This window comes from Monodon monoceros, unplaced genomic scaffold (assembly GCF_005190385.1).
Source record: "Monodon monoceros isolate NGI ecotype Baffin Bay Population unplaced genomic scaffold, NGI_Narwhal_1 Super_Scaffold_12, whole genome shotgun sequence".
NCBI lineage: Eukaryota > Metazoa > Chordata > Mammalia > Artiodactyla > Monodontidae > Monodon > Monodon monoceros.
The window spans coordinates 31,950,192-31,977,127 of NW_021703768.1; the positions used below are offsets into that span (position 1 = coordinate 31,950,192).

Sequence of the window (26,936 nt, forward strand, 5' to 3'; positions counted from 1 at the left end):
AGTTTTTTATTGCGTGTTATATATAATATATATATAATATATAATCCAACATTCTAACCATAGTTGCTGAAATATGAGTTATTTTTGTACTTAACTGCTTAAATCTTGTTTAGTCCACATGTAAGTGGCCTACCACTTTGATTTTTTTTTTAATGTTGAGGAAGCACTAATACGTTTTTATATCATAATAGATAAAAATCCCAGAAGACCTCAGTGTTATAACTATTATAAACATTTTCTTGCCTCCTTAAGAGTTTTTAGAGAGAGTAACTTGGGCTCGACTTGCCCTGTCAAATGACTGGACTTTCTCCTGATGACTCAGAGGTTGTAGACATGTGAGGAAAGTCTCTTTAGTTTCACTCCTCATCTTTCATTCCCTAGCTGGAAGAGACTGAGAGAAATGGTTTGCTTGGTTCATTCCGGTTGGGACTACACTTCGATGTCCCCTTATCTCCAAAGCTGATACCAGGCCAAGCCTCAAGACTTCCCAGCTGGTTTCTCTGGGCTTTCCAGGTCTGCCACCGCCTGTCTGGAATCTGTCTTCAGCTCAGAGGGGCCCTACCGGGTGGTTTGCTCCTGGCTTCAGCTTGCCCGCTCTGTAGATACTCCAATAATCATACAATGTCTGTATAAATATTGTGCTTGCCCTGCAAATACAGCTTCAGACGGCCCCCAGCTGGAGACCTGCCTTTCCTTCAAGGACACCCCAGACAAACACACAAAGAGAAGAATGCTGTGCTCGGGATGCAAATATGCCTTAAGACAAGGCCTCTGATGCTTCCTTCCAACCAGATGGCCCTTCACACGCCCCTCCTACTCATACGATTTAGAGTCACCAATCCTATGGCCTTCAACTGCTTTGCTGAAAAAAGTTCCGTTTAGTTTACTAACACACATTCTTCCGAGGAGGGCGCAGGCTGAGGGAACTGTGGGAGGGAAACCATATCCCTTAGAATCTGGAAAGGCCAGAGAAACCTTGGGGGAGGTCTTGACAAATGGCAAGTAAGTTCCATTGCGAGCACAGCTCTGAACAGTTGGTGGCGCTGCTCCAGGCACTGGGTTGAGGAGGTTTCCGAGGCCTCCATGAATAGGAGAGAATGGACTTCCATGTGATGAGTTTGATGCCGAGGGTGACTTCCAGGTTTCTGGACGTCATGGTGGATGATGATACCATTTGCCAGAAGAGGGATTACTGGAGGGGCTCAGGTTAAAGAGAAAGATGATGAATTCACTTTTGACCTGTTGAATTTGAGAGGCCCGTGTGACATCTGGGTCCACTTGGCAGTTGGGTACATAGACCTGCCCTCTGGAAGAGAGGGCCGGGCTGGGGAAATGGAACGGGGCGGGGGGACGGGGGAGCCCACCAGCATATATGTGGTAATGACTGGCAGGGATGAGAGCACCCAGGAAGAGAGTGTAGTGGAGCTGAGAAGAGGACGTTCGGCAGAATCACCAAGAACACAAACTTTAAGGGGTTGAGAGGAGATCATCTCTTCTTTGTTACTACTCACTGTCTCTATCTCCTGCCCCGTTGATAAGATCTTACATCAGTAGACTCTAGACCTCAGTTTCTTCATCTGTAAAGCGGGAATAATGTCTCCTTCCGCTATCCCATACTCTTATGAGGATCAGTTGATTTCTGGTGACACGTGGTGGGTTGAACAAACATATTTACTACCGGTCCCTAAAAAACTGCACTAAAATGCTTGTCAGCTGGGGCGAAGAGCGTTAACCAGCAGGACAAAAGGATCAGCAGATGGCAGTGATGAGATTTTGGAAACTGAAATGCCCATGGTCAAGTGGCAATGTATTTAGAAACCAAAGAATGGTGGTTGCTAAGCCAGAAGTGAGGGGAAGACCAGAAGCTGGCTAATACTTGAATAGTGCTTTAAAATACACAAAAGTTTTCTTCTCTCTCTCTCTCATTCTCTCTCTCTTTTTTCTCAGATCTCTTTTTCTCTTTAAAGGAATAACTGTTCACGTAGAAAAGATACTGATACATTGTATGAATAAACCAGTTTATCCCTTCCTTTACCGGTGGACAATTAAGTTATTTCCAGTAAAAATATTAAATAAGAAATGTGCAGATAAAATCAGAGTGCACAAACTCACATGGGGATAGGACTTGTAACACCAAATGGTTGTTACTTCTGGAAGAGAGGAGTGGAGAATGGCGTTTCAGCTATATTTTATCCCATCCCCCAACATACATACATTTATTTATTTATTTATTTATTTATTTCCAGATTTATTGAGATATAATTGACATATAACATTGTGTAAGTTTAAGGTGTACAGTGTGGTGATTTGATACATAGAGAGAGAAATGATTACCACAGTAAGGTTAGTTGACACATCCATCACTCACATAGTTAGCATTTTTGTGTGTGTATGGTGAGAATATTTAAAATTTACTGTCTTAGCAACTTTCAGGTACTATTAACTATAGTCATCTTGCTGTACCTTAGATCTCCAGAACTTACTTATTCAATTTATAACTGAAACTTTGTATGCTTTGACCACCTTCACCCACTCTCCCTGCCCACCCCGTCTACCTTTTCACCTTCTCCCACCTCTGGCAACCACCAATCTACTCTCTGTTTTTTATTATGTTTGGCTTTTTTTGTATTTCACATATAAGTGATATAATATGGTATTTGCTTTACTCTGTCTGACTTATTTCACTTAGTATAATGCCCTTAAGTTTCACCCATGTCATCACAAATGGCAGGATTTCCTTTTTTATGGTTGAATAATATTCCATTTTATGTATATGTGTGTATATATCTATATCTATATCTACCACATATTCTTTATTCATCCATCAATGGACACTTAGTTGTTTCCACATCTTGGCTATTGTTAATAGCGCTGCAATGAACATGGGAGTACAGATATCTCTTTGAGATTCTGTTTTCATTTCCTTCAGATAAAGATAACTGCCCAGAAGTGGGATAGCTGGATCACATAGTAGTTCTAGTTTTAATTATTTGAGTAACCTCCAGACTGTTCTCCATAGTGGCTGTACCAATTAACATTCCCACCAACAGTGCACAAAGGTTCCCTTTTCTCCACATCCTGGCCAATCCTTGTTATTTCTTGTCTTTTTGATAATAGCCATTCTTGCAGGTGTGAGGTGATACTTCCTTGTGCTTTTGATTTGCATTTTCCTGATTTGTGATGTTGAGCACCTTTTCATGTATCTGTTGGCTATTTATTTGTACATCTTCTTTGGAAAGATGTCTATTCATGTTCTTTGTCCATTTTTTAATCATATTATTTGGTTTTTTGCTGTTGAGTTGTATGAGTTCCTTATATACTTATATATATCAAATATATGGTTTGCAAAAGTTTTGTCCTATTTTATTTCTTTTTAAAAAAGATTTGAAAATTCACATAATAATAATAATTATAGCATTACATGTTAATTATTTTGAGAAAGGGAAAAGAAAATCTTCCAATCAGTATTCAAGGACACCTGAATGAGTATACTATAAAGGCAGCATGCTCAGAGCACTGGCTTCCCCACCAGCTCTAGTTTAGAATCTTCATGAAGATGTGAGGCCAGGACCATGGTCATGACCCCACCTCTCCTCCCCTACACATCGTGAGATCTGGCTGGGCCATCCTCTAGGCCTTTATGTCCTGTGAGGCCCCGTGTTGATGCCCCCTTGGACACAGTTACATCCAAAGGGACATAATTGTGAGATGTAATTTAGAATCGGAACTGTCGAGAATTGAGGGCATAGGGAGCAAAAAATTGGGGGAAATACTGTTCTAGATTATGGCCAGCCTCCAAAGTAGGGCGGAGCAAGAGAGTGCCTGTTCTGTGTGCTTTATAATATCAGGTCCCCCCATTAGTGCTTCAGTCACTGTTGATTGACAAATCTGTGTGGCACTGTTTTTGGCAGCAATAGCCTCTTTCCTGGACACCTTCATTTTACTGTGATAGTTGACTTGTGATACGGGCATATTATTTTATGCAGGTACATTACCTTTGGTTAAGAGCTAGTAAATCTGCTTCATTAATTACAAACTATTTTTAACCTTACTGCTAGATTGAGAGACAGACAGCAAACATGAGACAACGCAGCCTCCCCTAAACCGCCTGGTATAAACTAGTACAAACGCTTCATGAAGCGTTATTTTGTAGATTTCCTTTGGTTCTGAAGGAGCCTGGTCATACAGGCGCCCATGCAACATTTGGTCTTTGAATATAAAAATACTTTTCCAGGTAATTTTTTCAAATTATGAAAAATAATATAATAACAATCTGTAAAGCTTACTAAATAGAAGAAAACAGGGGAAAAAATCATCCTTAATCTCAACTACCTTAATGTAACAATTAGCCTTTTACTCTTGCCTTCCAGTTATTTTACAAATGAGTATTTCGTATGACTCTAATAACAGTATTGATGGTAATTGGGTATACTTTTTATTTAACACTACATCCTAATTGTTGCTACAGAGTGATACAAGCCTCATTCTTAAAATAAACTTTTAATTTTGAAATTAATTTAGATTTATAGAGAGTTGCAAAAATAATAGAATTCCTGTCTTTTACCCAGTTTCTCCTCATGTTAACGTATTATATAACCGTGGTACATTTGTGGAATCTAAAAGATTAACTAGTGCTAGTACTAACTAGTAATAGTACAATATTATCAAATAAACTACTGACTTTGGATTTCGCTCATTTTCCCACTACGTCCTTTCCCTGTTCCAGATCCTAAGAAACCGTAACGTGTTTAGTCAAATCTCATTTTTGATGTTTGTATAACAGTCCATCTTGGTAATGTACTATTATTGACTTGACTTTTGCCCTGTTTCTAAATATTTAGATTGTTTATGGTCTTTCCATATCACAAGTGATCCTCTGAAGAACATCTTCACGCGAGCAGCCTTCTCTTCTTTTAAGATTCTTTCCTCACGACAGACTGTAATCCCACCTCAGAGAATCCAAGGGAAGGAACATACTTGTGGCTCCGGATATTACTGCATTTTGCCAAGTTGTCTTCCAAAATGCCTGCGCTCATTTACTCTGCCATAAGTAATTTTTTGAGACTAGCACATTTATGTACTCTTGTCAGCATTAGTTACTATCACTTAAACATTTTTGGCTAATTTAATAGGTGAAAATGACAGCTCAATTTTAAGAAGTTGTATTTATTTGATAACGAGCAAATTTGAATATTTTGTCATGTGTGTTTATCAGCTATATTTTCTCTTATGGGAGTTGTCTCTTCATATTTTATTTGTGTATATTTTATAAACATACTCAGGGCCTGAATGTTTTTTCTCACTATGTATGAGTTTTATAATAAAGGGATCCCTTGGCCTGCATTTTGCTGCAATTATTTACCTTTTGATCTGTTGTTTTTTCTTTTGTAATCTTTGAAGAGCATAATGAAGTTTTATGACGTGGATCCATCACTTTTGATTTATTTTCTTTAGCACTTTTTTTTTTTTTTTGCGGTACGCGGGCCTCTCACTGCCGCGGCCTCTCCCGTTGCGGAGCACAGGCCCCGGACACGCAGGCCCAGCGGCCATGGCTCACGGGCCCAGCCGCTCCGCGGCACGTGGGATCCTCCCGGACCGGGGCACGAACCCGTGTCCCCTGCATCGGCAGGCGGACTCCCAACCACTGCGCCACCAGGGAAGCCCACTTTAGCACTTTTAAGCTTAGAAAGGTTTATCTTCAAAAAAAAAGTATCTGATTTTAAAATTCAATTCTTTTCCATAATTTGATTTCCCATCTTTAACCATTTGATTCGTCTGAGATGGTTTTGGTGTTTGGCCCAAATGTCTGACCTGGCTACCTCTCACTCACCAGCTGCCGACGACCACATCTCCTACACCAGCAGCAGTCAAAGGTGCCTTTGTGATCCTAGATGAGTGGATGACACGCACCCCTCCCCTGCGCTGCTCAAGGCAGAATCCTTGGAGCTTTCACGACTCTCATTCATCACCCCACCCACATCTACTCAACCGTGGCGCTCTGTTATGTGGTGCTTCCCCCGACTCTTTGAGGAAGAGTGTATACTGCTCCCTCTGCTTGAGACACTTCTCCATCCCCACTCTGTCGCATTCTTATTAGTCCGCCAGGTGGAGTCAGGTGTGTCCTTGCTCTGTGCCACCAAAGTGCTCCATCCTTCCCTTTATGTTCCTCACACCCAGTTGTAATGTCCTGCTAACTTGTTGGTGGTCCCCTGTGTCTCTTCATTATTAAGGTAGCCTCACTGACTAAGCCAGTGCCTGATACATATAGGAGCTCGATAAATACATGTTAGGGGTGTGAAAGATTGAATAAATGAAAGAATATGCCGATAAAAATAGAAGTCATATCTAGCTGTGTTCCAGCAGGGCTTGATTAGAATACTTTCTTAGAGAATATGAACATAAAGGGGATAGTATATTAGAATTCAGGCTTTTCATGGTACCAGCATGTCATGGATACTGTGGATTGGCTTGTTCAACATCCATTTTACCCTCCTTTTAGGTGTCATTACTGTAATGCAAAGGCTGGAGAAATACAAACATTTCCCAGACTGCCTTGCAGTCAGTATTCTGGAGGTAAATTAGGTCCCACCAATTAGATGCACTATTAGGACTTACAGAAGGCAGGAATGGGAGGAAGGCCACTTTCCGGCTGCTGTTTCTCCTGCCAAGCAAGCCATCAAAACATGACAACTCATCATTCCAAGGTTCACCGCCACTTTCGTGTGTGTCTGGAGGCAATTGTAATGGTAAGAATGGCAGGATCAAGTGTGAAGGCTGGGGTTTCTTGGTTTTGAATCACTGCAATAGCGAATTAGCTAGTTATCATCTATCTACCTATTATCTCTCTCTCTTTCTCACCTATTTATTTACATATTTATAAAATAGAGCTAATGGAGACTCCTGAATTCTAGTCTTTCCACCAATTTTGTAACCATGTTTCTGCTTAAAATACCTAGAGAGTTTTCTGTTTTCTGTACTGAACAGATCCACAAGGGATACAAGGACTGGTTTCCCACGAACTGACCCAAGTAGCCCAACTTGATAAGTTGTAATTTTCCCCAAAATGAAGAGAGTAGTCCTACTCCTAGGACCTAGGATGAGATTGTGCTTACTGGTTATTCTGTGGTCTGTGAGGGTTCTGTAAATCATTTCCACTATCTTTTCCCCCATTCCCAGCTTCCTTTGAGATTTTGATAGCATAGACCCCCACTCAGCAATAAAACTGCCCAGTAATAAATAATTATACAGCTGAACCCAAATGTAAAACTACACAGGAAAAAGTATAGGTAAATGACTCAGATCTTTGAACATATTAAGAGCCCTTTTAAATCAGTGGGAAAAAAAAATAACCCAATTGAAAAATGTACAAAACACATGAAGGGAGGAAGAAAAATAGCCAAAGAAGATATTAAAATATTCCTCTTTCTTTCTTATCAAAGTAGCAACGATTTTAAAGTAATACTCAGATCTGGGGAAGATGTGTTCCTTATACTGGGCATTCTCATACACCTCCATAAGCTTCTAAATTGGTTAATTTTCTAGATGTAAGTTTGGTTATATTTATAAAAATCTTTAAAGCATTCATTCTCTGGATCAACAGTTTTCAGCCGGAGTCAGTTTTGCCTGCCGTGGGGCATTTGACCATGTCTGCAGATGTTTTTGGTTTCCACAACTACAGTTGGTGCGTGCTACTAGCATCTCGTGGGCAGAGACCAGGGATGCATCTCAACATCATCCTACAATGCACAGGACAGCCCGCACGAAAAAATATACAGCCCGAAATGTCAGTAGAGTGGAGGTTGAGAAATTCTGTCTTAGACACAAAAATTCTGCTTTGAGAATTTACCCAAATGAAAAAATTGAATGTACTTCAAGATTCATTTATTAAATCCTTTTTAGAGAGCAAAAAGTCAGTAGCTATTAAAAATGAAGATGCATCTACTCATAATTTTTAATAGATATCCATCCTAGAAATGCTCGGACTTTTGTGCATGAAAAGGCACACACACAGATGTTCTTCTCAGCCTTATTTTTTTTATTTTTTTTTTTTTGCGGTACGCGGGCCTCTCACTGTTGTGGCCTCTCCCGTTGCGGAGCACAGGCTCCGGACGCGCAGGCTCAGCGGCCGTGGCTCACGGGCCCAGCCGCTCCGCGGCATGTGGGACCCTCCCGGACCGGGGCACGAACCCGCGTCCCCTGCATCGGCAGGCGGACTCTCAACCACTGCGCCACCAGGGAAGCCCTCAGCCTTATTTTTAACAGTGAAATTTTGGAAACAACCTAAATGTCAATGACTGGAGTAACAGTTAATGTCCGTGCACGCTCTACATAGCAGAGTATTTGGCCATCCCACTGCCCACTACTCTTTTCCTATGATCCTGTCCTCCTTTGGGAAACTCCCGTACAGTGGATAGGCTTGGTGGAAGAACTATTTCCGGGACTCCATTCATCCTGTCCGTTTCCAGTTTGGAAACCAGAAAAAACTGATCTTTCCTCTCTGATCCTTTGGTCACATGACATGTTTGTCACGTGACATAAGTTTGGCCAATCAGATGGGACTTTAAATCTTGAACCAAGGCAGAGCCAGAGAACAGCTGAAGATCAAATCCCTGAGTCACAGCACTGGTGGCAGTGGTAGGTGTCTATGGCCGTTATTGCCGATTGATGACACTGAACCTCTGTTACTTGGTCCACCAGAAAGGCCTTCGATTTTGTTATTGAAAATATTGGTGGTGGAAGGCACCAGCAGTAGCCCAGTAAATAGACACATTAGATCTCTGTGAATTGCAAACAGAGTATCCCAACTGATATGCTGGAGAATTATACACAGTCACTAAAAAGAAAGATCATCAGGACATATTAGTAAGTGGAAAATCAAACTGAAGAACACTCGTTCACTGAAGGAACGTTTATTGAGCCCTTCCATTTATCTGTGCTCTGAACAGGACATACCTAGTTGCGGCCCTCATGGAGCATTATTTAAAATAGCAAAATGTCAGAAATAAATTGTGTCTAACAATAGTGGAATGAGATACACTATAAATTATGGCACATGCATTATATGGAAGAGCTAACAGCCATTAAAAATAAAAATAACTATTTTGATTAGTAAATACATACTATCAGTTTATATATATATTAATATTTATATATACACTATATATACTAAGTCAAATAATATTTATGAATATATATTGAATATATATAATATGAATATTATATGTAATGAACACAATAAACAATTAAAATTATATATACATTATATAAACATGTTTGTATGTGTGTGTGTGTATATATATATATATATATATATATTTCAAAAAATTCCATGTAACCAAAAGAAGGTATACTATATAAAAATGTTGGCAGGACTCATTTTTGAATGATGGAATTTTTTGGTTTTGTTTTCTAAATTTTGAAATCTGCGTATGTTGTTTTTATAAACATAAAATTTATTGTTTATAACCATAAAATTATTTAAGGTAAGAATACAGTAAAACATTTGAAATTTCCTAACCCCATTTTATACTAAACCACATTTTTGAAATATTCAGCAGTAAGAATATACGAGATATATAAACAGAATCTATATAACATATCTATAAAACATATATGTTACTGAGTAAACCAAAAAAAATTCACTATCTTGCTTTAATGCATTCCAAGCACCTTGGTCTATGCGGCCCTGAATCTCCCTTTGCTGGTCCTTGAGGTATTAGGAGTTACAGAAGGGACTGTGGGCGATAGCTGGGCTGATTTCCCTCCCATTGCAGGTTTGGGAGGGGTCAGTAGAGGTCTGGTGAAGTCAGCTGCCACAGGTGTGGCCTTCTGGAGAGATGTCTGCATTTCTGGCCTGTGAAATCATCTTTAAGTATGCTCTCCATCTGTAAGCACACACTCTTATATCTCGTGTTAAGTGTACTCAAGGTGGGATGTGTAACACCATCTCTTTTGTTTTGGGGCAGGCAAGGTGGGGCCGCCTCTTGATATCATGCTAGAGGCACTGAACTGTACAGCTTTCAGCATCCAGTGGAAGATGCCAAGGCATCCTGGGAGCCCCATCATGGGGTATACTGTGAGTACCTGGGCACGGGGATTTCTGTAGTGGGTGTGTTGGGGTAACTGTTCCTCCTCCCCATCTGCTGTATACGGCCTCCTGATACCAGCCTTCCCGTGTGGGGCTTCATTCTCCCTCCGTGAAACCAGAGATGTTTCCCTTTAAGGTCATTTGTAAGTGCCCTGAAAGTCAGTTGGCTCTACTGAGTCCTTGCCCTGTTCTGGGATGGGAAAATATAAACTCAGTAGAAGGCATGCTTCCTGATCTCCAACTGCCCACAGTTAAATTTGGAGACTAAAGCAGAAACATGGGAAATAATAGAGAGTCACTGTCCTATTTTGTCAATAGGACAAAATAATCTAAAATCTGAATGAAAGTGACTGGGTGGACAGGCAAAGTGGAGAAGGGAACAGAGAATGCATTCCTACCTCCGAGAGTTTACAAACTGACCCTTTTTCAGTTTACCAAAATGTTCTCTTTGAACAGTGTTTTTAAAAATGAGTCAACTCGGGCTTCCCTGGTGGCGCAGTGGTTGAGAGTCCGCCTGCCGATGCAGGGGACACGGGTTCGTGCCCCGGTCCGGGAAGATCCCACATGCCGCAGAGCGGCTGGGCCCATGAGCCATGGCCGCTGAGCCTGCGCGTCCGGAGCCTGTGCTCCGCAACGGGAGAGGCCACAACAGTGAGAGGCCCGCGTACCACAAAAAAAAAAAAAATGAGTCAACTTTTAGAAGTTAGGATTGGGATTGACATATATCCACTAATAGGTATAAAATGGATAACTAATAAGAACCTGCTGTATACAAAAATAAATAAAATTAAATTAAAAACTTCCAAAAAAACAAAGAAGTTAGGAGATTTCAGATAAATACTTGAAAGGCTGAAATCTCTGGGACTATCTGGAGAGCTGGCCACCCCAGGCTCACCTTCCTATGGGGCGCCAAGCCTGCTGGAGCTGAGCTGCCCACCGGGATGTAAACCCCCCATAAGACCCCAGACCCACCATTCCCTCCTGTCTCCCCTTCACCAAGGGAGAGAAGCCATGTATCATGACCCTTGTCCTGTTGTCACCTTAAAGTAGAGAAATGGATTTCTAGACTGAGGTAGAATCAAAAGTGGGAAAATGAAAGATTACCTGAGAGAATCATGGTTTCGGGGAAAATACTAGGCACCGGGCCCAGCCCTCTCCATTCCACTTTACTCCGTGTCCTCCTCTGGGTCTCTGCAGGCTTAGGAGTTTGCAACCCTGGCCAGGTATGTCTGATGTTTGCTGACAAGGAACTAGTGTGAGAGAGGTGAGGCAGCGCGCCTCAGGACCCGCTGTGGTTGTGAGTACAGTTCGAACCACGGGCCCTTGGTCTGGTGGAGAAGTGCTGGCCCCGCTCTCACACGGATGTCTGCATCTTTTCCAGGTCTTTTACTCTGAGGTCGGCGTAGATAAATCCCTGCAGGAGCGGTCCCACGGTGTGCCACTCGGCCTGGATACCCTGACCACGGTGAGTAGCTCCGTCCTGGAAGCCTCCTAAAAGCACATCCCTGGTTGGCATTTCATTGATATTCGGAAGGATTTCTAGTTTGGTGTGTATATGTGCTGATGAATGTATAATAATAATAGCAACAACAATGAAAACTAATGTTTGTATAGTCTTTTGGAATTTATAACGTCTTTCGTGGCCATAAACCCATCACGTGCATGTGTATCTCCGGAAAGGCAGCCATATGAGGAAAGCTTCCAGAAAGGCAGCTTCCATGCTGGACTCAGCCCACCCCATTTATCCTGCGAGAAAACAGCTATCTTACAGCTGTTTTCTCCCCTTCTTTTCTCCATAAAATTCAATTCTGGTTTTTTTTGAAATCCCAATAAAGCTTTATAAATAAATATGACACATTTGTATCTTCTCAACTCCCTAGAGACACAATGCAGAAGGTGTAATTGGAAATGTATATTCAAACGGTGCAAGTTGTTTATTTTTCTTCCCCAGCCGGCATCCTGTCCTTCCACTAACCAGTTGCTGGCTCTTCATCTGTTTCTTTTCTGTTTCCTGTCAAGGTCTCTTGGGGTGAATTTCTCTGCCTTAGGCATATTCTGTTTTCTTTTCTTTCACTCGCTGCCTCCTTCCCCGTTCTACTACAATTATTCTACAGGCTAGAGCCTTTCTAATTGCTCTACAAGGAGTTAGCATCAGTGCCCAGAATACCATAGCTACAATGGTGGTGGAGGAAGAGGTGGTGTTTGTAACTCCTATTTAGTAAATGCCTGCGGGGCACAGCATCTAGAAACTTATTTGTCATCCGTGATGAGTAGCTGTCACTTCCTGAGAGTCTGTTACCTGCCAGGCACTCTCCCTCATGCTTTTACATTTGTTCTTCCATTTCATCTTTACGACTATACTGTGACCTCATTTTCCTGACAAGGATGCTGAGACTCAGAGAGGTGAAGTCACGTTCTTCAAACCGTACGTTAGCAAGTAACGGTTGACTGTAAACCCAGGGCAGACTGAATTCCGGGTCCTGCTCTGGCTATTTTTACCAAAGCTCTCATTACTCAAAGAAGAAGAGATGCACGTGTTCGGCTTATTTGTATTTTGCATGCTGCTTTTATTCTCAGACTTTTGCTTAAGTACCCCTCATTTGCCTCAGGAGCGCTCAGCCCCAGCCTCTGTGGTTTAGTCTCTCCCGAGGTGGGGAGATCGGGTTGGCTGCACCTAGGCCACCACCAGTTGAGGTGCCATCTCCCCTTGACAGCACTGGAACTTTCAACGAGCCCCTGGACCCCACCGTGGGGCTGACATCATCCCTAGCGGTGTTCCCAGCTGCCTAGCCTCCTGTCCTGCAGTGAGTGTGGCTCACGCACAGCCTGTGCGGAGAGGGCACGGTGCTGGTGACAGGGGTCCTGGACCCCGCACGGTGCCTCTGAAATCAAGATCCTGCCCCGTTACATGAACCCGGGCCCGACACTCTGGCATTTCTGGGAAGGCCACTGCAGTGCAAACAGAAAGCAGAGGCCAGGAAGGGAGACAGGCACCCTGGGCTTCCAGACCTCCTTCCTCCACTTGCAGGTTGGGTAACTTTGGCCAAAGCTACTTAAACTGTCTAAACCTCAACGTTCTCCCATGAAAGGGGTGTCATAATTACACTGTTGTGAGTGGCAAATAAAATTGTGCATATGAAAGCCTTTAGTAAAAAGTAAGAAGCCATATAGATGTTAGTTGTTTTCCTGATGACCGTTGCCTTTATGTTCAATATATTCTCTCCATTAACTACACCGAGGTGTTAGAATATGCTACCAAATTACAGCATTTGATTACCTTGCCGATTTCAACAGACTTGCACGGTTGCTACTCTCCACCCAGCACGAGATAACACACTGTCGCTGTTCTTGGGCAGCTTTTGGTCTCATTGAGAAAACCACATTTACATTGATAAAACAATTAGAGAGCAACATGAGACCAGATGTCATTTACATGCCACTTACTAGACAGACTGAGGTTTTGAAGACGGAGAGATTAGTATAGGAACAAGCCGTCAAGGGGTAAAAGTGGGGGCTGAGAATTGAAGCAGGGGCAGTTTCTGGAAAGGCAGAGGAGAGAGAGGGGCATTCAAGTCGAAAGGAATGGTTTGAAGCGAGGGAATCAACACATATGTGTGTGTACATGCTCGTGGGCTTGTGTGTTTGGGCAGAGGGGCAGGGGAGGTGCAGAATACAGAGCATGGAGAGAGGAAATGATGACTAGACATAAAGGCAGCAAGTCAGGAAGCGGGAGGGGAGCGGTCTGGTACAGCAGAGGGGGCTCTGGATTTAGATGACTCGCATTCAGATTCCTGTATGACGACAAACCAGCTGGGTAACCTTACTGGGTCTCAGTTTCCTCATCGACAATACAGCAACTGGAAAAGGAGCTATATCATGGATAGCGTATCTGTGGTTCCCAGCCTGTGTGCTGCAGGGCTCTGCAGCAAACTCACAGGGGCCTCGTGGAATATTTGAACTTTGCACGGGAAACAGCAACATCTGTGTAAACTACTAATACCAAATCTTTTGGGTATAACTGTTGAATAATTGGAACCGTTAGGGATTTTTTCTAGATTAGAGGTGCTGTAAAAATAATACGGCGATACTAATGGTGCCATGAACAGAGAAAGTTTGGGAACCTCTGTACTCCATCACATCATCCTGTAGCATCCTACAGACCTCAATCTGTCTAGTAAGTTGCATGTAAATGACATCTGGTCTCATGTTGCTCTCTAATTGTTTTATCAGTGTAAATGTGGTTTTCCCAATAAGACCAAAAGCTGCCCAAGAACAGCAGCTTTTAATGTTGTGGGCATTAAACAAGGTCATGGTCATAGAACCCCCAGCACCACATGCGGCACAGAGTAAGAACTGAGTGAGTGTTCAAGAGAAATCACATTGCCAGGATGTGTGTTTGCTGCCCTTGGCTGCACGTGGTGGAAGGGCAGCTACTCTACGAGTTCATTTTAGTTCCTGCAAGCTTTGCTTTCCTTTTCATATTGTTTTGTTTTTTCTCCTCTCCAGGGACGATGGGATCATCAGGTGATTTTTGTAAGTATGCTTTCGAAAAGTTAAACCCTTGCCCCAACCCTGGATTCAGGGGGTCTCTTTACATCAAAATGTTGATTTTTCTGCATCTCCCTCGCTGATTAAGGCCCACGGAGAGTGCTTGGTTCTAGTGGAAGCAGCAGTCGCGGAGCATACCGGGTGAATTTTTAATCATTTAGAAAGAAACTGTCTTATCTCACATGGTAGAGTAAGGTTAAGAGCAACGTTTTTTTTTTGTTTGTTTGTTTGTTTTTTATACTTTCGAAAGGAATTTTATTTTTGTGTGAAATCCAGATTTCTTTTTTCTCATCATACATTTTCTTTCTTGCTAGGTGTTTTTCTTTCTTTCTTTTTTTTTTAAACATCTTTATCGGGGTATAATTGCTTTACAATGGTGTGTTAGTTTCTGCTTTATAACAAAGTGAATCAGTTATACATATTCAAAAAGAGTCATGTACCAAAATGTTCATTGCAGCTCTATTTACAATAGCCCGGAGATGGAAAGAGCCTAAGTGCCCATCATCGGATGAATGGATAAAGAAGATGTGGCACATATACACAATGGAATATTACTCAGCCATAAAAAGAAATGAAATTGAGCTATTTGTAAAGAGCAACGTTTTTAAAGGTTGAAGTAATTTAAGTTCTGTTCCAAGACGAGGTGAAAAAGATTGAAAAGGAGAGAAAATATTTCAACTAGCGAGCCCCAGTGTGAGGGGAGCTCCTTCACCCGCTTTTCCTTCTTCTTTCCTCACTGCCTCTAACAATCCTAGACCTTCTCAATGAGACAAAACCGGGTCACCTAAACGTGGTTGATTGACTTTCTGGAAGAATGCCGAACAGAGGATTGGTTCTATTCAACTGAAGAAATGACCAAAATAACCTGGTGGATTATGTGGAATCCTGATGCACTTTTTGATAGTCTGCTTATATAAAGGCTTCTGATTTGATTAGCGTTTGATACTTAACCTTTTCTTAGAAGAACAACTGGCAGGTTTCATCCCGGAAAAATAAATAGTAAAACAAATCAGGACAATTTGGTGATGTTTTTAGAGTTAGAAATAGAAATGGATGCTTAAACTGGTGGTCTTCAACACTTTTTGATCATGCATACCATCAGTTAAAAAATATTTGAACATATACCAATATACGTAGGTGTATGTACTTGTAAATACATCTGCTACTCTACATATATATTGTGTACATTATCAAATCCCACAGCATTTTAAAGGAGGAGATAAAATAGAAGTAGCAAGTTCTTATGTTTTCTTCCAGCATCGCAGTAGGTTGTCTTGCTCTCTCAGGGGGATGCACCACCGCCCTGCTTTGGAGTCCACTGGTCTGGCTGACCCACAGTCGTGATTCTATTTGGGTTTATCCAGGGTTAAGGGATAAAGCAGACAGGAATCATGAGACTTGCATCTAGTCCCAGCTCTGTCACTAGAGCAAGGGTAACTGTGGGCAAGGTCACTGAACCCCCTTGAGCCTCTCTTTGACTATAAAATGAAGAGGCCAATTAGTAATGGCTGCCAACTGGGGGATTCTTTGTTCCCTGTGGGCATATGTAAATAGGTGTGGGCATTCTAGTGAACAAGCTTCAGGGATTCTGAGTGTCCTGCAATATGCAGGGTAGATCCATACAAGGAAGATTTGTCCAGCCCCAATGCTGCCCCTCTTGCAAAACCCTGGAAAATACTCTATGTTTCTGTGACCACTCAGGGAATGGAAATCCCTCCCTCTGGCCTGCACAGCCTTCCTCTGGACCTTTGGAAGAAGGCTGTTTGGAAGATAACCCTTTTCTATTTCCCTGTGCCTTCCATCTAATGATGCTAAATTTTCCCAACTTCTACTAAGGCAGCCGAGGCACAGACTTAACTTATAGAGTCAACTGTGAAGTTGAACCCAAGGTTACTAGCTGCCAGTGAAGGTTATTTTAGAAGAATTGGAGAATTTCCATATTGAAACTTTGGCCCAGAGAAGTTAAGTGGCATCCCCAAAACCACAAAGCTCTTTGGCTCTAGAATCTGGGTCTCCTGGCTCCTAGTCCAGTGCTGTCCCAGTTCATGCCTCCTCTTAGCTGTGCTCACTGGATGCCCTCCCGGTGTAGGGGCTACTTGTCCAGACTAGTGAACAAGACAACATACAGCTTCATTTCTGGAAACAAACCACCTGGGTTTCCAGCAGTAGGAGAAGAGTGCAGCATGGAAGCAGGTAAAGGTGAGGTTTGATTCAAGGTCAGAGCTTTAAGTTCAGAGCCATTCAGCACGGTTTCATCATGGCAAAGTGAACAGGGATTCAGTTAAGAATAGTCCATTCTTTTCAGGGGCTCCTCTTACATAGCTGTCCAGGTTGTTTTTGAACATTGTGTCTAGCATGAATTAGAATGAAAGTTTAGCAGTCCCCAAACCCCAAATAACAGTGATCCTAGCAAGATGTGCATTCTTGTTCTGTCATGTAATGGTCTGGATATAACCAGTTTAGGGCTCTTCTGGTGGCTTCCTTGTGCCAGGATTCTTCCATCTCATTGCTTTGCCAACCCCTCTGGCCTGCCTCTCCATCATCCAAAATACCTTACTGCCTCATCCACATTCTAGCCAAAAGATGAGGAAAAGGGGAAAGGGAACATATCATTTACTATCGAAGGGATAATTCAGAAATTGCCCTCAGCATTTCTGCTTACATCCTATTGGACAGAATTTAGTCACATGGTCACATCTAGATGCAAGGGAGGCTGGGAAATGTAGTCTTTGAGTGGCCATGGGCCAACTGAAATGTACAGGGGTTCTATTACAAGAAAGGAGAGAATGGATACTAGGGGCAGAGAGTCATTCCTATCACAGACTGTGAATGGAGGGAATAGATCTGGTGCAGTAGACATGGAAAAGGCAGTTGGACATCTGAAAAACAAGGTGCTAGCCTGAGGATTAGATGTACTCCGTCTTGAGTCAGGCAGTCGGAAGCATATTAAGTCGTGCATTTTATCAGTGAAACCAGACCCATTCTTGCCCCGCCCAGAGTGTAGTTATATAAACTTTCTGGGTCCAGTTTCATCATCTATAAAATGAGGAGGATAAGACTAACATCTCAGAGCTGTTGTGAGAATTAAATGTGGCACTGGTACACAGGGATTTTATAAATTCCAAACTGGAGTATAAGTTATGACTATATTATGATTATACAATCATAAGACAAAAGTTTGTTGTTTCTGGTAGTCTGTGAGGGAGGCAAGTGTCCTGGGGAATAGCTCACTTGGTTGTAAAGTTGTTGGAGCTTTCTTCCTGGGCTCAGTGAACTAACCAACTAGCCTTGCTTTTATCTTCCACAAATATAAATTTCCTGATCACATGACAGCCACTGGTGGTGTTAAAAGACAAAGGAGGCAACCATTGGAAGGGGTTTTGTATTTCAGAAAGGGACACAAAATAGGGTTATTTTGCAGCAATGCACCCAATTTTGCTCCCCGCCCGCCCCCAAAAAAGTATGGAAGGGTCCAGAGGAGACTGTGGAATTCACTCTGGCTTCTACCCCAAGAAAGCAATTTCTCTGACTTTGTTTCTCACCATCTTGTGCAGAAATAGGTCCAAGAGAGATAAATATTTTGACTCATTTTCAAACTTCCACAAGGTAAAAAAAACCACTTTTTCTACTTTGAAAAGGGTATTTTTAGCATCTTATCTAGTTTGATGAAGGCTGAAGTAGTGGCCATAAGACATTTAAGGACAGAAATAGAAAGACTTGTGGAATTGTGCAGCATTTTACTAAAAAATTCAAGGGTTATCACAAGTCACACTATTCTGAGAGATTCCATTTGGAAGGAGAGATATTGGAGGAAGAAGTGACAGTTAAATCATTGAATCCAACCCCTCTTTTTATGACCCCAACTACTCAGTCCCCTTGACCCTTGCTCTCTTATGCTAATCTACCAGCCTGTCAGCTCAGGAAAAGACACCAGAAAAGACTGGAAATAGTTAGCTTCTGGGAGGGTGACCCTCCACCTCTCAGAATATACCTGGGCTAAAGGTAGCACTGATCTTCAAACAAAAAGATTAGTTGTTTTTTAATCCACATTAAGAACTTCTACAAGTGTAGTTTCCCTTGGTTTTCAGTGATCACTTTTAAATTGCAGATACATAAATTTCCATGTTTATAGATAAAATAATTATCTGGTCTTCAGTGTTTATGATACGAATTTTTGATTTAAATATTATTTAATATTTTTCATTCATGTATTATCCAATTAGAACTTAGTCCCTGGAGTCAAACAAAGCAGGATTCAAATCCCCACTTTGCCGCTTAATAAATATACAGCCTTGAGCAAATCATTCACTTTTCAGAGATTCAGTTTTCTCCTCTGGAAGTGAAAATAAGAGTGATACCTACCTCATAGGCCTGATGGAAGGCTCAGGCTACATATGTTCCTGGGACAGAGAAAACACTCAATAAGTGGTAACTAATGGTAGCTGTGTTTGGTATTGGCGCATATCTAATATCTATGAAATCACACCACTACCCCTGTACTTCATACAGTGTAATGACGTCACAGGAGGAAGGGATTCTACAGCAAAGGCTGTGAGAGCATTGGGTTGGTTTGAAAGTGTGATTCCGCTTCCCTGGGAAAAACCTGGGAGTGGCAGTTGGGAGAGGAGGGAAACAGGAGTCTTGTATACACCTGGGGCCCCCAGCCTCCTAACCACCCAACTTGAAATGAAACCAGGAGACAGATGGTGGAACTAGGATGCACAGATGCAGAGTATTAGAGCAGGGGTGAGGATGGGGGACAGGGAGCTGTGAAAGCAGGACCATATGTTCAGCAAAGACCCCTCGTGCAGTTATATGTAGGATGCAGTCAGGGGGAGAGAGAAGGAAGGGAAGATTGGAGACAGACACTCTCTTGGAGCCTGTAGAAATGGCCCAAGTAAGGATTCAAGGGAAGCAGAAGAAGGGAACAGGTCTGAAAGGCATGTGGAGGTGGCTGGAGGGAGGTGGGTAAGAGGCAGTCAGACTTGTCTCTGGGGTTACTAACCGGGGTCTGGGGCAGAGCTACAGATGCTGTTAATCAAGTTGGAGGGGTCAGTAGGAGAAGTTGGTTCTTGATGAGGTAATCTGTTTATATCCTACATCTTGGTTTGATTTTTTTCATTCACTCAGTAGTTCATTTATTCATTCATCAAAAAGCACTGTTTGAGCATTTGCTACATGTCGGATAATGCTAAGCTTTGGGATGCCAGAGGAATAAGAACTTGCTTCCTGCCCTCAAGCAGGTGGGGAGAAGGTGACCAGTAAACAGACAATTACAGTATAAGGCGAGTGTTGCTATGATTGAGGTACACCAAGGATGCCAGGGAAGCATGGAGGAGGGATGCCTAACCAGACTGGGGGCTAGGGGCTCAGAGAAATGAGGTAATGTCTTAGCTGAACTGAGTCATGAAGGATGAGCAGGGGTGAGCCAGGCAGGAGCAGGGAGAAGGACATTCCATGGAGAGGGAGCAGCCAGTTCAAAGGCCCAGAGGCAAGGAATTGAATGGCATAAATGTGAGCCCTGCCAAGTTCTTAAGTATGACTGGAATGTAGAATGTAAGGAAATGAGGTGGCATGAGATGATGCTGGAAGGATAAACAGGGGGATGCAAAGATGCTATTGTAAGTGGAAGTGACATGATCAGATTTGGGTTCAGGAAAATAACTTAGCAGTGTGGAGTACGGATTGGATGTGCAGGAAGTATTGGTGGCCGAGAGAGTCAGAGCCATTGTCATCATTATGAGGACTTGGACTTAAATGGCTGTGAGGATAAAATGACATAAACAGACTCAAGTGATACGAAAGAGTATTGGTAACTGATTGAATGGTGGTTAGGGAGGAGGGGTGGTGAACATAGAGAGGAAAGTGTTGAGAATTTCTGGTTTAGGTAATGAGAGAGAGAGAACACAAAGGGTGAAGCACTTTTTTGTTTTGTTTTTGGTAGTCAGAGGAGGGATGGTTAGTTGAGCTTTGGTTATGTTGAACTTGAGTTGCATGGTAGTTGCTGGGTAGAGAAGTTCAAGAGGCAATCACAAACCCATGTCTGGAGATCAAGAGGCAGGTTAGAGCTGGAGATGGTGGGAGATATCATTCAAAGGTGCTAGAAGCTAAGGGAGTGGTAGATGAGCTCACCTAAGCAAGGCTACAGAGTGAGAGGAGATGGTGAGGGGTGAACTTCTGGGAAAGACCAACACCTAAGGGGCCAGCAGAGAATGGGGAGTGGGTGGAGGATACTTGGAAGGAGCAACAAGAGAAGTAGAAGGAGACATGGAGGAGAAGTCACAGTTTCCAAGGAAACCAAGGGATTTCAGAAGCAAGGGTGGGCAACAGTATTGAAAGCTGCAAATAGTCAGGTAAAGATGGAGACATTCCCGCTGGATGGACTGCAGAGTTGTTGTGGTGACTTTGGTAGGAACATCTCAGTTGTTTGCAGTGAGGAGAGGCCAGACGGGAGCAAGCTGAGGAGTGAATTGGAGGCGAGAAGGTAGAGACAACTTCTTTAAGAAGGTTGCATCTCTGGAGAGGAGACGGGGGCACATGCGCGGTGGGGAATAATTGATTGTCTAAGATAAGAGAGACTTGAGCGCAGTAAATACTTAACGGAAGCATCAGGTAGATAAGGGAGAGATCGGAGATACAGGAGAAAGAGAGGAGGGGAGACAGATGGAGTTCAGAGGCCAGGAGGTGAACCAAGCCCTAGACCAGTGGTTCACAAACCTGGCTGCCCATATTAGCATCACCTGGAGAACTTAAAACAAACTGACACCAGGCTCTGCCCACCCCCAGAGGTTCTGATTTAAGTGGCCTGGAGTGGAATCTAGCACTGGTATCTTTTTTAGATCTTCGAGTGATTCTACCGTGCTTTCAGGGTTAAGAACTACTGTAGTAAGTATTCAATAACTATTTGTTGAATCTTTTTAAACGTTTTGTCGGTCAGTTGGTTAGTTCTCCTTAGCAGCAATGAATGTTTAATCATTTGCAGAGGATGTTGTGAAGAAATATAAGACAGGATACCTGCTTTCAAGTGGCTTGCGATTCCATGGGAGAAACAGTAATAATTTTTAATATGTATAAGTGCTAATTTAGTGGCACAACACTTGGTAGGGTAATATCAGTTCTGTGTGGTCAGCTGTCAAGGGGAAGATTTTGGCCTCAGAGAAGGTGGAACCTAGGTAAGTGGAGAAAAAGAAGGGTTTCACATGCCTAAGACAGTAATCATTACAATCCTGTTTCTTGAGGACATCCTTGGTGCCAGCTACTTTACGTACATTATCCCAAATGTTGTAACTATGCAAGATAGTTATACATCATCCCCATTTTACAGAGGAAGAAACTAAGGCTCAGGGAATGTAATATCAAGGCCATAGCTAGCAATAAGTGGCAGAGTCAGAATTCAAGCCCAGGACTGAATGATTCCAAAGTCAGTATCCTTTCCACTACAGTGTACTGGGGCCAGGGGCACCAGGCTCCCACTTACTATTTGGTACTGTAGTCTCAAGATGGGGCAAGTCATCTTCAGCTGGGACTTTTTGGTCTAGGCTGTTTGTGCAGGTGAAGTTCACACACACTTCCATCATCAGTCCCAGTGGTTCTCAATGTGGGCGTTGATGAATCGCCAGCAGCGTCACTTGGGAACTTTTTAGGAATGCAGATTTTCAGACCCCTTCCCAGATTTACTGAATCTGAAACTTTGTGGGCCAGGCTTAGCAATTTGTTTTAAGAAGCCCTCCTGGTGATTCTGAGGCAGTTTAAAATTTGAGAACCAAAGTTTGAGTCCCTACTTTGTGGATATAAATCAAGAACCTCAATTTGCTGTCGTGGCTAGTCCCTGAGCATCTGTGATATGCAAATGGAAAGAAAGAACTGGGGGATTCTAACCCTGGAAAAGATTGTGACCTGAATTCCAGCAGCCTAGTACTCTCACTGAAGAACTCAGATGTTATGAGCGACATCTGATAGGGTGAATGAGTCCCAGTTCTACGACAGTGTATTGATTCCAATAAAGGATAATTCATTAGTCTTGGGAAATATGTCATGGTGTTTTCCTCTTTGCAAATTAAAAAACTTGGCCAATCCTAGAGAAAACAAAACAATCTCCCAAGCAAATTTCACAGGGGCTTCAAGATGCAACCCTCATGAGATTGTCTGGTTTGCCTCAAAAGAACTTCTGATCATTGACACATTTCCTGTTTGGTCATTGACAGGAGGAAGTGATCGGAGATTTGAAACCAGGCACTGAATACCGAGTAAGCGTGGCAGCTTACAGCCAGACTGGCAAAGGACGGCTTAGCTCTCCTCGGCACATTACCACTTTGCTCCAAGGTAAAATGCGTTCAATCCATTAATAAGAAGAAAGTGATGGGTGCTATTCATTCATTCCTTCATTCAGTATATCAGTGAGGACCTACTATGTACCAGGCACTGTGGTATGCTAGGCTCTGGGAATTCAGTGGTGAACAAAAACAGGCACAGCCCCTGCCCTCTCAGAACTGAGTGGCGTGGGTCAGGACATTATCTAATTAACGTGTGGCCGTGGATACTGAGAAGTGCTTCCCATGGTGCTGTAAGATCTTCCGTTGTAAGATCCCATATAGGGGTTCGATAAGGATTCCCTGAGGACATGACTGCTAAGTGGGAATTAAGTAAGTGGGAGTTAAGAAGGCGAGGAAGGGGAGTGCGAGAAGAGATCTTACAGGCCAGGGGAACCCAACAAAGGCTCATTGAGGTGATCTGCGCTGGACACTGGGGGACAAAAGTGGCTTGAAGACATCGCTGCTCATAGGAGCTCCTTGTGGAGGGAGAAGCACATGGTAGGCAGGTAGATCCAGTGCATCCGAGGTCTGCCCAGCTGGCTCTGGAGGCACTCAGAAGGAGCTCGTTCTCCACCCCAAGGCTCAGGGAGCGTTTCAGAAAGAACCATATCTTTGGCCCGGTGTTTGAAACCTGCATAGGGTTTTGCTAGGAAGAGAAGGCAGAAAAAATACTTCTGGCCGAAGCAATAAAGAAAGGCTGGGAAATGTGAAAGTCTAGATATGAAAATAGTAACAGCAGTTACCTTGGGGTGATAGGATCGTCCTACATCTTTACCCATGAGGCTTTTTCCAAATGTCCTGCCATTGATATGTATTCTGATGACAGGGGGCAGGAAGGGATACACAAAAGAATTGAAAGTAAGTGACAGTAACGCTAAGCATTTAATTTTCCTTGTAGGTAAACATCAATTCCGACATGCTAACAGAGGTCCTAAAGGGTACACATCATTGTGTGTCCTGGGGTCCATAGTCTGGACATAATGTAGTTGGATTTCCAGCCTGGGGTGCTTGAGGAGAAGGGAAGACCAGCTGTCATTGACAAACCTTGCATGAATCCAGTTGTGATTTTGTGTGTGTGTGTTTGTTTGGTTTGGAGGGTGAGGCAGTTCTGGACAGAGATGTTTAGGCTGTAGAAAGCACACATGTTTTTTTATACATGAAACCTCTCCAGCAGCGAGGACCACAGCCAACTCTAGTTGTTCGCTGTCCTGCCTAGATTCCTGCCTGCTTCCAGGAGCACCTCAGCAGCTGCACGTCACTGTGGTTTCTGATTCCGAGGTGGCCCTATCTTGGAAACCTGGAGAGAGTGAAGGAAGCTCCCCTATTCAGTACTATTCTGTGGAGTTCATCAGGTAAGTTAGTGGGTCACATTCAGAAGCCAAACGTACTGACCTCAGTCATTCCAAACACGATAGAAGACTCCACTGCCTGTGAATTTAAGAGACGACAAAGAGGCCTGTATTTATACTCTGACTTGGGCCAGCACCTGTCCCCAGCCCTCTTTGATGGTGGGTCATCTGGTTAACCTGTCTGTACCCACCTGACCTCTTCCCCACTTCCCCGCCACAGTCACACTGTCCTAGGCTCTGAAAACTCCAGAGGGACCACTGCCAGCCTGCCTGCATTTCAAGCTCAAAACTTGCCTTCCTGGCTTTGAAACATTATGTCTGAAGTATATATTAGATGGTGACTTTTCTCGAGGGAGAGGAAAAAAAACCTTTAAAAACACGTGCAATGCATTGTTGCCTTTGCATCCATATTGCCGTGGGGAAAGTTTCTTGGTTCGGTTTCAGCTTTTTTCTCTTGTCTACCTCTCCAGCTCTCATATTCAGCTTATCAGCGGTAGAAGAGTGATTAGAAGTTCTTCTAAGAACTTACAGATGTAAAAACCTGGATTCTCAATGCTGCTATGTAATTTTAAGCAAGAACAAAACCAAAAAAAAACACCCACCCTACCAATGAGCAAAAGTTATTCCCCAGCTAGGGCTCTTCCTCTGAACCCTAGTTGCAGTTGACTTTTGAATTGAAGCACCTAGCTGATGAAACAACGTTGTTCTCTACATTAAAGGTGATTGGGTTTGTCTGAGGCCGGTTGCTTCATGGATTCATAAAGCCTTGCTCAGCACCTCATTCCTAGGCTCTCTGAAGCTGAGGCAAAGGATTCTGCCATGATTTCTTTAGGTCTGCTTCTGTTTCTTGACTTCCTAGCCTATGTTTTGGTAGTAGAAAACAGATACTTGTTTCTTCAGAGAAGTACTGCACTGAGTCTCTTTAATGCTTGAGTACAGAGCTCGTTTCAGGCAGGACTTATTGAATTGCAAGTGGCAGAATCTTGAAAGAAGATGAGACCGTAATGTATTGGCCCCTATGAGTGTCAAGTCCTGTGACAACTCTAAATTTGGGGAAGACTAGTTCTGTATCACATCAGCAGTCTGTCTCCATCCATCTCTGTGCTCTGCTCCCCCCTTTATTGGCTTTAGTTTCAGGCTTTTCCAGTATGGTGGCAAGATGGCCACCAGGCACTGAAGGCTTGCTGTCTACTAGCTCAGCTCCCCACTGGAAAGGAGTGACTCTTTCTCAGGGGACACAGTAGAGTCTCAGTATTCATTCTAGCTGGCCACACTCTGGTCCCTCTTCATTCGCTGAGCCAATCACTGCGGCCAAGGAGAAGAGTACATTGACTGGGCAGATACGCGTCATATTCTGAGCTCTGGAACTAAAGACTGGTGGGTCATTCAGGCCTGAAGTACACAGACTGAGAGTTCAAGAGGGTTGGTTCCTCAAAGCGAAGTTGTGCAATTAATGGAAAAGGGAGAAACAGATGCTGGGAAAATTAAAAAAAAAATAAATAAAAGATGCCCCCAGCCAAGCTCCAGACCAGTGTCCTTCAGTGAGGATAATCTACAATCCTTTGTTGAACAGATTTGGTAGGCAAAGCCTGGAATGTGTCTGGAGTAGAAAAGATTCTAAGCCTGGTTCCAAAAGTAGTTAAACTGCAACAGTGGAAAGTCCTAAAACTTCAGCTTTCTCATCTGTAAAACTTGGAGTGAAACTTAGCATTTCTAATTTACTTGTCTGACATCAGCAAAGCAAAATGTAATGCTTTAAAATTTTGAAAACTGGGCAACGTTTTTCATAGTAGCCCAGCAGGTCATCTGTGTGACCCTCAGCAAAGATGACAGTTATCATTTACTATTTTATTTTATTTTATTATTATTTTATTTTATTTATTTATTTTTTTTTCGGTACGCGGAGCTCTCACTGTTGTGGCCTCTCCCGTTGCGGAACACAGGCTCCGGACGCGCAGGCTCAGCGGCCATGGCTCACGGGCCCAGCCGCTCCGCGGCATGTGGGATCTTCCCACACCGGGGCACGAACCCGTGTCCCCTGCATCGGCAGGCGGACTCTCAACCACTGCGCCACCAGGGAAGCCCTACTATTTTATTTTTTAACATCTTTATTGGAGTATAATTGCTTTATAGTAGTGTGTTAGTTTCTGCTTTATAACAAAGTGAATCATTAATTTTGTGGTAAAACATGTATTTCTTTCTTAAACTTCAGTCTGGCATATTGGCAAAAGGTGGAAATTGCAGTTTCTTAACCTGTGTGTACAACTGAAAGTAGAAAATGAGATGGATTTAGAGCCAGAACTGGAAGGGAGTGCTTGCTGCTTCCTCTACTGCCAGCAGGGGGCCCTGTGCAAGTCACTTCACCTCTGTAGCCTCAGTGCCTCACATAGTTTAGGGTCCCCAAAAGGAGAGCGTTTTACAAGGACTTGGGTGCAAGTAGTTTATTTTATTTGGAAGCAGGAATGAGAAGGTTGGGTGAGGGATGGAGGACATATGACTGTGTGTTACAGAAGTCACTTCTGCAGGCAATGGGGGCCTCTGTAGGGGCTGAATTCTATGGAGATCTCTCTGGAGCACACAGAATTCCTCTCTAATTTGCCTATCAAAAAGGCAAGAGCATTTCTCTAATGATTAATGATG

The 26,936-nt window shown here is 43.0% G+C and overlaps 1 protein-coding gene across 2 annotated transcripts in view; it reads left to right on the forward strand.

The window, feature by feature from the left end:
- Nucleotides 1-26,936, forward strand: part of EGFLAM (EGF like, fibronectin type III and laminin G domains) — a 170,246-nt gene that overhangs the window by 40,909 nt on the left and 102,401 nt on the right. The window contains exons 1-6 of one of the 2 annotated variants that reach the window (XM_029217212.1): nucleotides 6,254-6,746; nucleotides 9,966-10,075; nucleotides 11,469-11,552; nucleotides 14,594-14,620; nucleotides 22,840-22,957; nucleotides 24,164-24,299. In XM_029217212.1, coding sequence (XP_029073045.1) covers nucleotides 9,992-10,075; nucleotides 11,469-11,552; nucleotides 14,594-14,620; nucleotides 22,840-22,957; nucleotides 24,164-24,299 — 449 coding nt within the window. In that variant the 5' untranslated portion in view covers nucleotides 6,254-6,746; nucleotides 9,966-9,991. Of the gene's footprint in view, nucleotides 1-6,253; nucleotides 6,747-9,965; nucleotides 10,076-11,468; nucleotides 11,553-14,593; nucleotides 14,621-22,839; nucleotides 22,958-24,163; nucleotides 24,300-26,936 lie in introns of those variants that run through there. The other variant, XM_029217211.1, reaches the window with a different exon arrangement.